Here is a 12,251-nt window from a genome sequence, read left to right as displayed (position 1 = left end):
TCCTACAATAAACTTTCAAGGTAAACCGTAAGACCCATTCCAAACCAATCATACGGGAAACTTATAAGGGAAGTTGTAAGCCCCGACATAAACCAAACATCCGGGCAACTTCTAAATGAAGCCGTAAGCCTGGTCCTAAACTAAACTAAGGGGCAACTTCTAAAGGAAGTCGTAAGCCCTAAAATAATTCCCCAAATAATTCAAACAACTGGACAACTTCTAAATGAAGTCGTAAGTCTCAAACTAAATCAATTACTGGGTATTCTATCAAATGTAAACCCCAAGACGCAATAAATTTCAACATATATCTAACTACTTCAGTTTATTCGGGATACCTAAGAGGAGGCAACCCATAGTTGCTAATCATATTTACTGGACACTACGATCAACAATTGCTAGTATTGGTAGATTGAAACTTACAGTATTCCCGAGACGACAAAACCATGGGATCTTTATTGTGTCTACCACCATCCCTCAACAAACGAGACTAAAACACCTAAAACTATTCATCCTTAATCGTGAGTTATCTCTTACACAGTAAGAGGGGTATTTAACTAAGAGAGTTTGCACTTATAGGAAGTAATAACTCGGATCATAAACTGAGGCTTTTTAAGCATTCTAAATTCCTTAAAAAATATTTTATATATATTTTACTTCATACCAAACACTATAAAAATTATAACTCAAGTATTCCTTGCATTTATATATACATTTGTATCTGTAAATCATAGATAATTAAAATGACCTTATAAGAGATTGTATTTGGTCCATATGACCTAAAAAAGAAGCTGCAGATCATACATATGGCTTAAGAAATGATATTTTATCATTATGGTCTTATAAAAAGTTGGATTTTATAAAGATGGCTCCAATATAGGCCAAATTTAATCCATATAGTGTCAAATAGAGCCGAAGCTCCCAAATGATAGATTAAAAAAAACATTTGATTTCATCGTCATGATCTGAATAGAAAATTTGTTTCGTGTGAATGGCTTCTCAAGATATTTATCCATGTCTTCAAAAAGAGAGTGGGTCTTTTATGCATGGCTCCAGAAAAAGATTACACATCCGAAATTGATTGAATTTCACGTGTATTATCTGAAAAGAAATCAAATTTTCCTGTATACAGTGTTCATCTTTTTGTGTATGTGATGATTTCAGGATTCATCTTTATAAAGAGATTGGATGATCTATATTATTCGCATTTGTTAAATTAACTGTGCCAAGTGAGCCAGTAGGCAAGAAAACTGAATGTCATATCTTCTACCAAAAGCAACAACTAATGTTTTCGTTTTTCAGTTTTAAAAATTAAAAGAAAGGAGTTGTTAAAGCGTAGAAGCCTGGATGCTCCTTGTTCAAACTATTGATACTATGGTCGTTAGGGGATGTGACAGTCCTTTTTAACAAAAATGTTTTGGAAACGAACAAATCCTCCTTTGATCATCTACAAATACCTCTTTTGTTAGTAGGAATGGTACTTTTGGAAGGGTCTCTTATAATCCATACCTTTGAGGGCATCTCCTTCCTGTTAGAAAATTAATTCTACCTTCTTTTGTTTAAAATTGCCCTAATCTTTTCTCTGTATTATAGCATTTGTATATCTCGCGTTGTTTATTCTTTAACAACAAGACACCTTTCTCTAGTGACAAATTAAGCAGCATTCTTTTTCTGATGATTATTTTCTTTGGAGTCTATCTACCTCTTTTTTCATGTCTTTCTTATTTTCCGACATCCTCTCTCTCATATGATCTATAGAGAAAGTTTGGAAAATCTTCAGAGTTGACTTGGACTTGGATTGTATTGGGATTCTTGAGGAAGAACAAGAAGCTCCCCTCCTCAAGATTATCCAATAAATTGGTATTAGAGCTAGGTGGAGGTGGAGGAAGGTTCTTGCCCAAGAAAGAAAGGAGGAGGTTGCGGGAGGTGTGTGAACAAAGCCTGGTGGAGCGGAAGGAGGAAGTTTCTTGGCGGACGGTATAGATTGGTCGCTGGAGCCTAGTGTCACGTGGGTCGAAGTGGGTTTGGAGTGGATTGGAGGCGCGGATACCCTGGGATAGGGAAAATTATTAGGTTCGGTCACCTGACAAGAGATATATCCGGATTTCTCTCTGTGTAAAAGCATAGTCAAAGAGCAACTGCTACAGTAACTGCGCTTTTACTGTAGATAGAGAAAAATTCGAATGTATTTCTCTGTCAGATGACCGGACCTAATAATTTGTCTTGGGATAAACAGGAACTGAACATAACTTGTGGGAAGGCGTGTGGGTGATTGCGCTCGTGCGAGGGAGCCATCAAGTGGGAGACGACAAGCCGAACGTGAGATCGGGCCGCGAGGTCGGTGCTGGTATCGTGATCGGAAGCAGATCAAGCCGCTGGTGTGTTTGCGTGCGGAAGGCAGATATATGGGTTGCCAGGAGTGAGAGGCTGCACGAGAGGGCGCGGGATCGGACCAAGGGAACACACGTAGAGGGGCATAAGACCACCTGGGCAGAGCAACTGTTGGGGCTAAGAACCGAGTTCTATTGTCTGGGTCAAAAAATCATAAATCATAGCTTGCATTTTTATTCAAGATCATGTTGATGCAAAGGCTCGAAATTGACAAATTTACCGATGAAAATGATTTTAGCTTATGGAGAATCAAAATGAAGGCTTTTCATGAAACTTCTGAGGTGATTTCCGTGGAAGATCTTGCTACTATAACTGACACGGCAAGGGCTAGGAAAATCCAACTGAAGGCTCATAATGCGATTCTTCTATCACTCGGTAATGAAGTGTTGAGGGAAGTAGCCAAAGATGGTTCGACTATAGAAGCCTAGTTAATGTGAAACATAAAAGGGATTGCAGGAATTTAATAAAATTTGTTAAGCTTGCTAATTTTAAAATTAATATTTCACAAGATTAGATTTTAGGATTTCTTAGTTATTTTGTTTTGGCATGCGGTTACAAACTAGATTAGAAGGGCAATTTAAAATAACAACAAAATTATGGTAAAGCTAGATGCACAAGTAATAGAAATACACCAGTTAACAATAGAAAGTTCACCTTGAGTTTCCCTCACTCTTACTCTTAAGGGCCGTTTTAGCGGAAGAATAATTTTAACAAACTTAATGACATCATCAAAAGACAGAAGACGCCTGCAGTTTTGCCCAACGAAAACTTAGCCAAAGGGGAAGAAGTCCGTGGATGTTGGAGAACTTGCCACTGTCTGGAGGCTTGATGCTCGTCCATGGCGGTCTTCAAAGTGAAGAGGATTTGATCAACGTAGTCGTCGACGGTGTGGTCTATGTCCAAGTTGATGTCAAAGAAGGGCGATCTCAACAAATCTACTCATCCCTAGTGGTCGTATATGAACTCATGGTCTTGTTCAGGATCGGCCATTCATGGGGACTTAGGCCGGAGTTGTGTTTCTTCATCCTTGGATGGTGTATGAAGCAAGAGAGAAGAGGAGTGGAGGAGGGAGAGGTTTGGGTGGTTGGCCAAGGCTAGGGGAGGGGCCACTTTAATTTCAAATTTTAGGTTTATGTTGGTGGAGGGAAAACAATTTAAAAATTTGAAATTTAATTTCAGATTTCATGGAGGTAATAATTCAAAATTTGAATTTCCTCTAATTGAGCTAGGGTGGGGCGGCATACCTAGATGGGAGGGGCTTTGATTGAGAGCATTAATGGGATGAATTAAGTAAGAGAGAGAAGGGTAGGGGGCCGGCCAAAGGAGGGAGGGGAAGGGTGTCCACATTCGTTACGAATGTGTTTACATGCAATGAATGTGGGATTTGGATTTAAATCCAATTTAATTTTAGATTTGAAGCGATTAGAGGAGCTTCCTAAAATAGATTTATTAATTATGAAAGGTTTTTGAAATTCAAATCTTTTTGAATTCAAATTAAGATATTTTCCAAATTAATAATAGGATAAATTAGGAAGGTATTTAAGAGGAAATTTGAATTTGAAATCAAGGGACTTGTGGATGAGTGGGTCAGTGGCTAGGGTGTGGGCTAGGTAGGTGAGCGGCTTGAGGTGGAGAAGGGAGCGATGCTGGCGGTTTGAGGAGGAGGAGGGAGGCCGACTGTTTTGGAGGAAGTTGGGGAGGAGATCGGGGGTTTGGGGCTTGGGGAAAGCTTGGCCAAGCGGGTGTGGAGTGGGAGGGGAGAGGTTAGGCCGGAAGTTTGGGGGAAGGATGTGGGTGGCCGGTGGTATGGGGGTGAAGGAAAGGGAGAGGGGAATAAGAACGAATACAAACCGTGAGCCCGGACTGATGAGGACATCGTCAGCAATTTCGACACGTGTGCCATCGGAGACACCGGAGATCGACGGCCACGATCAGGAGTTTTATTTATTTTGTCATGTTATGTAGTAATTCATTTTTTATTTTAGTTTTTCCATTTTTACCCTTATGGGTATTTGGTCTCTATCTAATACAAAAGCTAGGGCCTTCATATATAGGCCTCAAAGAACAAAAGACACAAAGAGGTTAGGCCGGAAGTTGGGGGGAAGGATGTGGGTGGCCGGTGGTATGGGGGTGAAGGAAAGGGAGAGGGGAATAAGAACGAATACAAACCGCGAGCCCGGACTCTACCTGTGACTGACGGGAATTGCTTGGCTCTCTCTTCGATTTATCGCCTCTCTCAAGAACTCACAACAAAGAGAAGTAACAAGTGCTGAAATTTCATTCAAAATCATCATCATCTCTAATACAAAAGCTAGGGCCTTCATATATAGGCCTCAAAGACCTTTGTGCTACAACACGAACTAATCCCTCTCAAGGGTACAATGGTAAAAAAATCATAACATAAATGCATCACAAATAAGGACTCCTAATCATAGCCGTCGATCTACGTGTCTCCTATGATAGACGCGTTAGAATCTTGTTGACCAAAACTCAGAGAACGAAAGAAAGAAGGAAGAAATCCAATGTGTATACTTGCCCTTACCCGTCGGATCCGCGATACCTTGCCGAAATCACGCCGATTCGGCGCCGTCCAAGTCTCCTCGCAGGATTCCTGCGTACGCCTCCTCAATCGCTGATTTCTGAGGTCGTTAAATACCGACCCAAACGAAGCCTTTCTTCGCTGCTTCTACTCTTCCACGACCTCCAAAATCCCGCAGCTTCTTCTCTAACTCTCTGCTTTCCTCGATCCCATAGCTCCGGCCGCCTCCACTCTAGCCGAACAATCCCGATCTCTCCTCTTCGATCTCCAGACCCGACGCCACCCCCGTCGCTCCCGATCCGACCTCCACTCTAGCCGAGCCAAATCCTGCCTCTCTCAGGCCGCCGACCTCTTGCCCGGTTCCCTTGCTCGATCCGTCCACAGAGAGAGAGATAGAGAGAGAGAGAGACAGAGAGAAGAGAGGATTCTCTTACCTCAGCCGATTCCAGCAAACCGAGCTCCCTCTCCTCCATTGACCGACTTTGCTCCTCAACGACGTTCCCTTCTTGTCGTTTTGGAAGTTACGGCATTTTAATTGGTAAGTAACGACGGGAGCTTGCTCGTTTTGAAGGTAATTTCTCCCCTCTGCTCGCTGCTTCGGCCAAATCCCGTAAAAATGCCAAACAGAGAGCTTGATGGGAAGGAAGGGTTTTATTTTTATTATAATTATTATAATTATTTTAAATAATTATTAAAATCATATTAGTATAATTAATTTAATTTAGTTAAATTAATTATCAATAATGTTAAATTAATTATTATTATATTATTAAATTACTAATTAATTATTTATATTAATTCTTAATTATTTAATTAATGAATAATTATAGTCATTTATAATTAATTTAATTAATTATAAATGATTGTTAATTTTATTATTTAATTAATAATTATTTATAATTAAATATATTCAGTTAATTATATATTAAATATATTTTAATAATATTAATAATAAGTAGTATGATTTAATTATGATTAATTAATTATATATTTAATTAAATTTTAACAAATCAAATTTTCAATAATCCCCCTCCACTCTCCTTCCTCGATGTTCGCGTCGGACCGGTAGACCACCTAAGCACGCCTTTGGTGCGCGTGGTAGGAGGGAACCCGGTGCGACACCTACGACGAGGGAGGCGAGTGACCCCTCGATCCACGTGTCAACCCCGACAAACCCCGCGGAGGTATGAAATTTTCTAAACTCAAAACTCTGTTTCAATGTTCGTGGCGAACCGGAAAACCGCCCCAAGCACGCCTTTGGTGCGCGTGGTGGGATGGGACCCCGGTGCGGCACCTACGGCGAGGCGGGGTCGCTTATAAGTACCCCCGGGCGGGGGGAAATATCAAAAAATGCTATCTTTTCAAAAAAATGCTTTTTAAAACCCCAAGCACGCCTTTGTTGGCCGTGGTGGGAGAAAAATAAACAATACAACCGCCGCGGTGTCTCACAAACACCAACCGTGCACGCCTTTGGTGGCGTGGCGGGTAGGCGGCCTCTTGGTTTTTTTCCCCTTAACGGGGGAGACGCCGGGAGGCTGCCGAAATTTGGATTGAAAATCCAAGGACTTGGAGCAATTTGGGACATGGACTTGATTGAACTGAAAGGACATGCAAGAGCTATATTGAACAAAGATCCGGACTTGAACTTGGTTGGACCAAAATCTACTTAATTGAACTCAAAACTGAATAAACCATAACTTAAGCATGATAAACATGAACTTGGTTTGAACCAAGTGAGGACTTAGACTTGCCATATGAACGAACATGGAGGACTTGTGTAAGACTTGAGTTGGACTCAAGCTGAATTGAACTCATTCTTGAACTTGCAAATGACATTGAACTCGGACTTGAACTCAAGAGAACTCGGCATTGAATAATAAAATGAACTTGAAATTCACTTAAACTTGAATATGGCATAGCAAATTATGTTTGGACTTTGATTTGAATATGGTTTGAACTCAAAGGATCACAAGGAACTTGAGTAAGTAAAATCTAAGTCATCCTATGACATGTACTCCAATGAATACCAAACGGATAAATAAGGGATCCATGTATTCCAACTTAGCATATTTATGCTTCTATCTCAATCAAGTATGTGGGTAATTTGGAGTGATTGCAATGACATGCTTACATTCAACAATACAATGTCTTCGATGAGTGATAAAAAATTGTTATTTCATTTGAGAGATAAATGTAATTCAGTAATCTCATCATGTGTAACTCAAATCATCTTTGTGTGATAACAAAGGACTTATGCTAAGATTCCAAATAAATGGGATTTACTCATGAGTGAAGGTGAAGGATCATTCTACATATTACAAACCACAAATAACAATAAAGGATTTGCTTTGAAGAATGGTCAGGATATCAATAAAACCATCATGCCAATTAGAATGCAAGCGCTAATCAAGAAGTGTGATTCATTCAAATCTCATACATGCCAAATTCTTGGTGGGGTTGGGAGGCCCCTACATCTCACCAGCAAGGAGAATATTAAGAGGCACATGATAATTATAGTGATGGGTCCATCGTCATCATGTATAGTAAATATGGCAAGAGAACAAGTAGAGCAAGAAGAATATAGAAGAGACGAAGATGATAGATATGCAAGGGAGCACACAAAACCTTCATAAGTTTTTTGTAAAGGATAACAGACGAACACAATAGCTTGCTAATATACAAATGAACCCAAGGATCATGCAGTGAATGTTGCAATGCCCATGCAAATGAAAGATCAACGACAAGCAACATGCAAGGAGTATATCACATCCGCATGAAAGAGAACAAAAGATCTGCAACATATATCAGCTCTCTACAAAGACAAATGTACATGCCACATGCCACTTTGGGTAGATGCAGAAGTACTTCAGTAAATGCAGTATCCTGAAGTCAATTTCAGTACGAAAAGGAAGACATCTACCTACCTACATGCAGTAGTGGCAAGATGTACTGAAAAGATCAAAGACTACCATAAAATATATGAAGAATACCACAAGTGCAATCTCCTACGACCAAAAGCAGGAGATTAGTTAGTGCACTATGATCCGCCCACATAAAGCAATAATTAGTGCACGACAGTCTACCTGTACAAAGCAGCGAACCACTAAATCCAGAAGCTGCTACGCCACGCCACCGGATCTGCAACATTCGTACAAGCAGACATATGGCGTCTATTCTATAAGTACCCCTGCACGTGCACTATAAATTGTATACACATAGGTACACTAAAAGGGGTGAAAATAATTATAAAACCCGCATGGGCCCCGGCGAGCGTGTTATTGGTACACACGTGACGTCTAGGGATGCTGCGCGGGTTGACAAGTGAATTCAACCCATTAACCACTTAAAGCAAAATCCGTCCACCCTCCGCAACAGTTTGTCGGGGTGGATAAATTAAAGTTTACTTTAGCTCACAAAGAGCCAAATGCCTAGTCGAAATATCACTATGATCCATTCTCAAACAATCTCTTGCCAGTAAGGACGTGGTACGTGTCCTCTAACCGGCAGTTTCGCCGCCAAATGGCACTGCAGGTAAACGGTTATGACCCGGGGCCCTCTGAACCGAGTGGTTTTGCCGCCAAATGGCACCACAGATAGCGGTTATGGCTAGAGCCAATACGCTCCTTAATGGCGTTAAATCCTTGAGATATGAATCAATAGGATATGATCGATAGGGCACAAAGCCCTCTGTCAGCTAAGGTGGATTCAAATTTGTCCCCTTAGACAAACATTCAACCCCGGTCTACAAGGCCCCCTTGGACGAAGCAACCCATGGCTGCCGACAAGGATCCTTCTGTCAGGTTGGGTCGACTACCTCCTCTGACTAAGTAGACCAGGGACCACGATGGCCCGGGACGACGAAACCATGGGATCTTGATCGGGCCCATCATCCATTCCCCCACCATCCACTTTAAGTACACGATGGTGAAATTTCTAGTTTAAATATCAAACTATCCAAACTTCCCAAATTCTCAAATCCAAATCCAGTTTTCAAATTTCTACCAATACCTAAATCCATTGCTGCTACTATATGCTAGATAACACGTATTCTATACGTATCTGATTGACGACTAGCCTTAATCGAAAGTTCTCTCTCGTGATCGGGAGGGGTAATTAACTATAGGGGCTTGCGCCTATAGGAAGTCAGAACTCAGATCATAAAGTCCTCACAAAATGAGGGCGAAATCTCTGGGTAGTGTCTTATCTACAAACCCATCTGCCTTCCAAAATTTACCCCGGAACTTAGTTCGTTAAAACTCCCTCGCCGAATAAGAAAAGCGAGCGGAGGTCGAGGCCGAATTTTCGGAGCCCACAAATCTCCTGCTGATGTCCTCATCACTAGGAGAAGCTGGAAACGTTATATTTGAAAAGATCATTGCCAATCGGTTGTATCTGAAGGAATCTTTATACATATTGCAAATGAATGAAAGCAAAGACTTGAGAAAGCATATAGATGAATTTAACAAAATTATTCTTGATCTCAAGAATGTAGATTTCAAGATTGAGGAAGAAGAACAAGAAGCTCCCCTCAAGATTTTCCAACATATTGGAACTTAAACATTGTTTGCTTGCGAGAGCGGTTGCTTGCTAGAGTAAATAAAGTGCACTGCTTTTTTAAGCACAGGATGGACCATTGCAGGTAACAGGATTGTTTCTTTGGTATTTTGTAAAAAAATTTGGAATTGGAAATTATTAGTTACTGCCTTTGATGAAATAACTTATAAAGTCTTAAACTTAGCTATCTAGTTTTGCCCCGAAAAAAAAGAAGAAATGAAACCTAAATCTATGGCCAATAATTAAATGAAATATATACTCAATCTATCCTATACAATAGATAACTGCACTTCAAGAAAAAAAATTATAAGATAACAAGTCAAGGTTATGTGGAAAAAATAAGAGGTCTAAGGCTTTAATATCTCCTGAGGTGGGCTCGTTAAAATAAGCTGTTCAATGCTGCTTGTTAGGTTAGTTCATTTGGTGGGCAAGCAGCGAGATGGTTTCTGTCTCAATTTGCACCCTAAGTCCTAACCTCACTTAAGAAGGGTCGGAGCGATATCCAAATAGGCATTTCAAACATTTAAATAAACAATTTGTAATTTTGCATTTGAAAGGATACCCCGTATGCCTGATCCATATAAATCCTCAAGTTGCAATGCTTCATAATGTCTATTTGAGATTCAGTGCGAATTCTATTTATCTGGTTTTGCTATTTCCCATTCTACTATAACATTGTTTGCTATGTGCCTTGTGCGCTTGTGCTGTTTTGCAGGGCTGGTTTGAGATACTTTCGTTGTCTGGTTCATTTATGCCAAATGATAATGGAGGAACAATAAGCCGATCTGGTGGTATTAGTGTCTCATTAGCAAGCCCTGATGGTCGTGTTTTAGGGGGAGCAGTCGCTGGGCTTTTGATCGCTGCTAGTCCCGTGAAGGTAAAGTTCCTTGTCGATTATCGTCCATTTTTTTCACTGTTAAATCTTTTGAATAACAGTCGTTATATGTATTCCAGTAGTCCACAGCTTTTGGTTTCCACGTACTCAGCCATGCATCCACATTCTGCTATTTCACTCCATCTGTCCTTTGCTTCATCCCCACTAAGGTTAACTTTATTATTATTATTATTATTTTACCGTATTTATGAAAATTTGATGAAAAAAGAGTATTTTTCATTTAGGTGGTTTACTTAAATTCATCAAATCTATTTACCTTGATCAGAGTGTTGTCTCAGATGGTTTGATCGTATAAAACGTCAGTCTTATAATGACCACATTAAGAGAGTAGATGCATTAGATCTAGCCTATGTTGAGAAAGGTAGAGGTAGACCTAAAAAGACTTGGTTAGAAAGCATTAGAGATGACCTTTTATTTATTAGATTTAAATGAGAATTTGACTCTTAATAGGACACAATGAAGAAAAAGGATTCATGTTGCCGACCCCATGTAGTGGCATAAAGACTTGATGTTATTATTGTCATTGTATTTTCCTTGATTTGGGAGCATTTTGGATAGCATTTGATATTCATCTGAGTTTGCCTATTGTAATCGTGCGACGAATCTGAATTGAAAATTTTTTCCCCTTAAGTTGTCTTAAACGGAAATATTTGTCTTGTACTTCAGATTCTCAACTAAAATACTTGCAACTACTTCAATCCTGGTTGTAATCATTCTTCCAGGTGGTGCTTGGCAGCTTTTTTCAGCAGAAGACAAAGAAACCGAAACAGGATTCATCCGTTGCTACAGAAACTGTTGCAATTCCAATGTCCACCATGGATATAGATGAGACTCACAGTGGTGGGCAAGGGCAACTCAGTTCTTCAGCACCAAATCCTATCGTAGGAACTTCTTCCTTTAGAGGAGAAGAAAACTTGTCTTCTACTCTAGATGCTTCAGTACATGATGCAAGGAATTCCACAACGGATATTAACACCTCTCTTCCTGGAGGGTAAAACTCTAAGAGACAAGTGAAGTTCTTATAGAGCATAAATTTTGAGCCTCTTGGTAAAAGCTTACGAAAATCTGATTGATTTGGTCCTGTAACTCATCTTTGTGCAATTCGTATTTCAAATTTGATGGACCAACTTGATATAATCCATGACAATATTGCTTGCCCATTTGTTCTAAAATTGAATAGGTTTTGATGGAATTTGTATTTGCAGCCAATGTGATACAAATAAAAGAATAGGTCAAACTCAGATGATTGGTGTCCTTTGTCTAGCATTTGCTTGTTATCATAACTAAATAAAAGAATGTGCTTGAAAGTTGAAAGCAATAATGAGTTCTAGAATAAAAAATAATCTTCTAGAAAATATTAATAAAATAGAGCAAGAGAATTTGGGTTGTTCAATTAGATTTAGGCTTCGTTTGGGGCAATTTTTTAGTGCTTTTTAAAACGATGTTTTCTTACTATTTTAAGAAGTAATAAGAAAGTTGTCCCAAACAAAACTTTAGTTTGGGACGGCATTCTTATTGCTTTTTAAAGCAACGTTTAAATAAATAAATGAAAAATTTGTATTAAATGAAGCATTAGGTTTCATATGTACGTTGGTTTTGGTTGTGACCTTCGGGTTTCAAAGTGGGCTAGCATGTCGGATTCATGTCAAATCCTGACTTCAACCCGACTTGTTTTGACCCAACTTGATTTCCATTTTGGGTCAGTTTTCTTAACCCGAATTTGAGCTGGTCGAATTTCGGGTCAATCCAAAATGGCCCGGCGACTTGATTTGTTTGAAAAAAATTGTTTTTTAAGTTTGAACTATTTAGTGTATAAAATAAATACAAATTTAGGTAGATTTACAATTTAAAAATAATATTAGTGCTACTTCAAAA

The 12,251-nt window shown here is 39.5% G+C and overlaps 1 protein-coding gene across 1 annotated transcript in view; it reads left to right on the top strand.

The window, feature by feature from the left end:
* The window catches only part of LOC110106787 (AT-hook motif nuclear-localized protein 1), a 64,674-nt gene extending 52,980 nt beyond the window's left edge, over positions 1-11,694 (top strand). The window contains exons 4-5 of the mRNA XM_028701247.1: positions 10,197-10,358; positions 11,099-11,694. Coding sequence (XP_028557080.1) covers positions 10,197-10,358; positions 11,099-11,371 — 435 coding nt within the window. The 3' untranslated portion in view covers positions 11,372-11,694. The remainder of the gene's footprint in view (positions 1-10,196; positions 10,359-11,098) is intronic.
* The last annotated feature ends 557 nt before the right edge of the window (positions 11,695-12,251 follow it).

This window comes from Dendrobium catenatum, unplaced genomic scaffold (assembly GCF_001605985.2).
Source record: "Dendrobium catenatum unplaced genomic scaffold, ASM160598v2 fragScaff_scaffold_1656, whole genome shotgun sequence".
In the NCBI taxonomy this organism is placed as follows: Eukaryota; Viridiplantae; Streptophyta; class Magnoliopsida; order Asparagales; family Orchidaceae; genus Dendrobium; species Dendrobium catenatum.
This window is presented reverse-complemented; position numbering and strand designations above follow the sequence as displayed.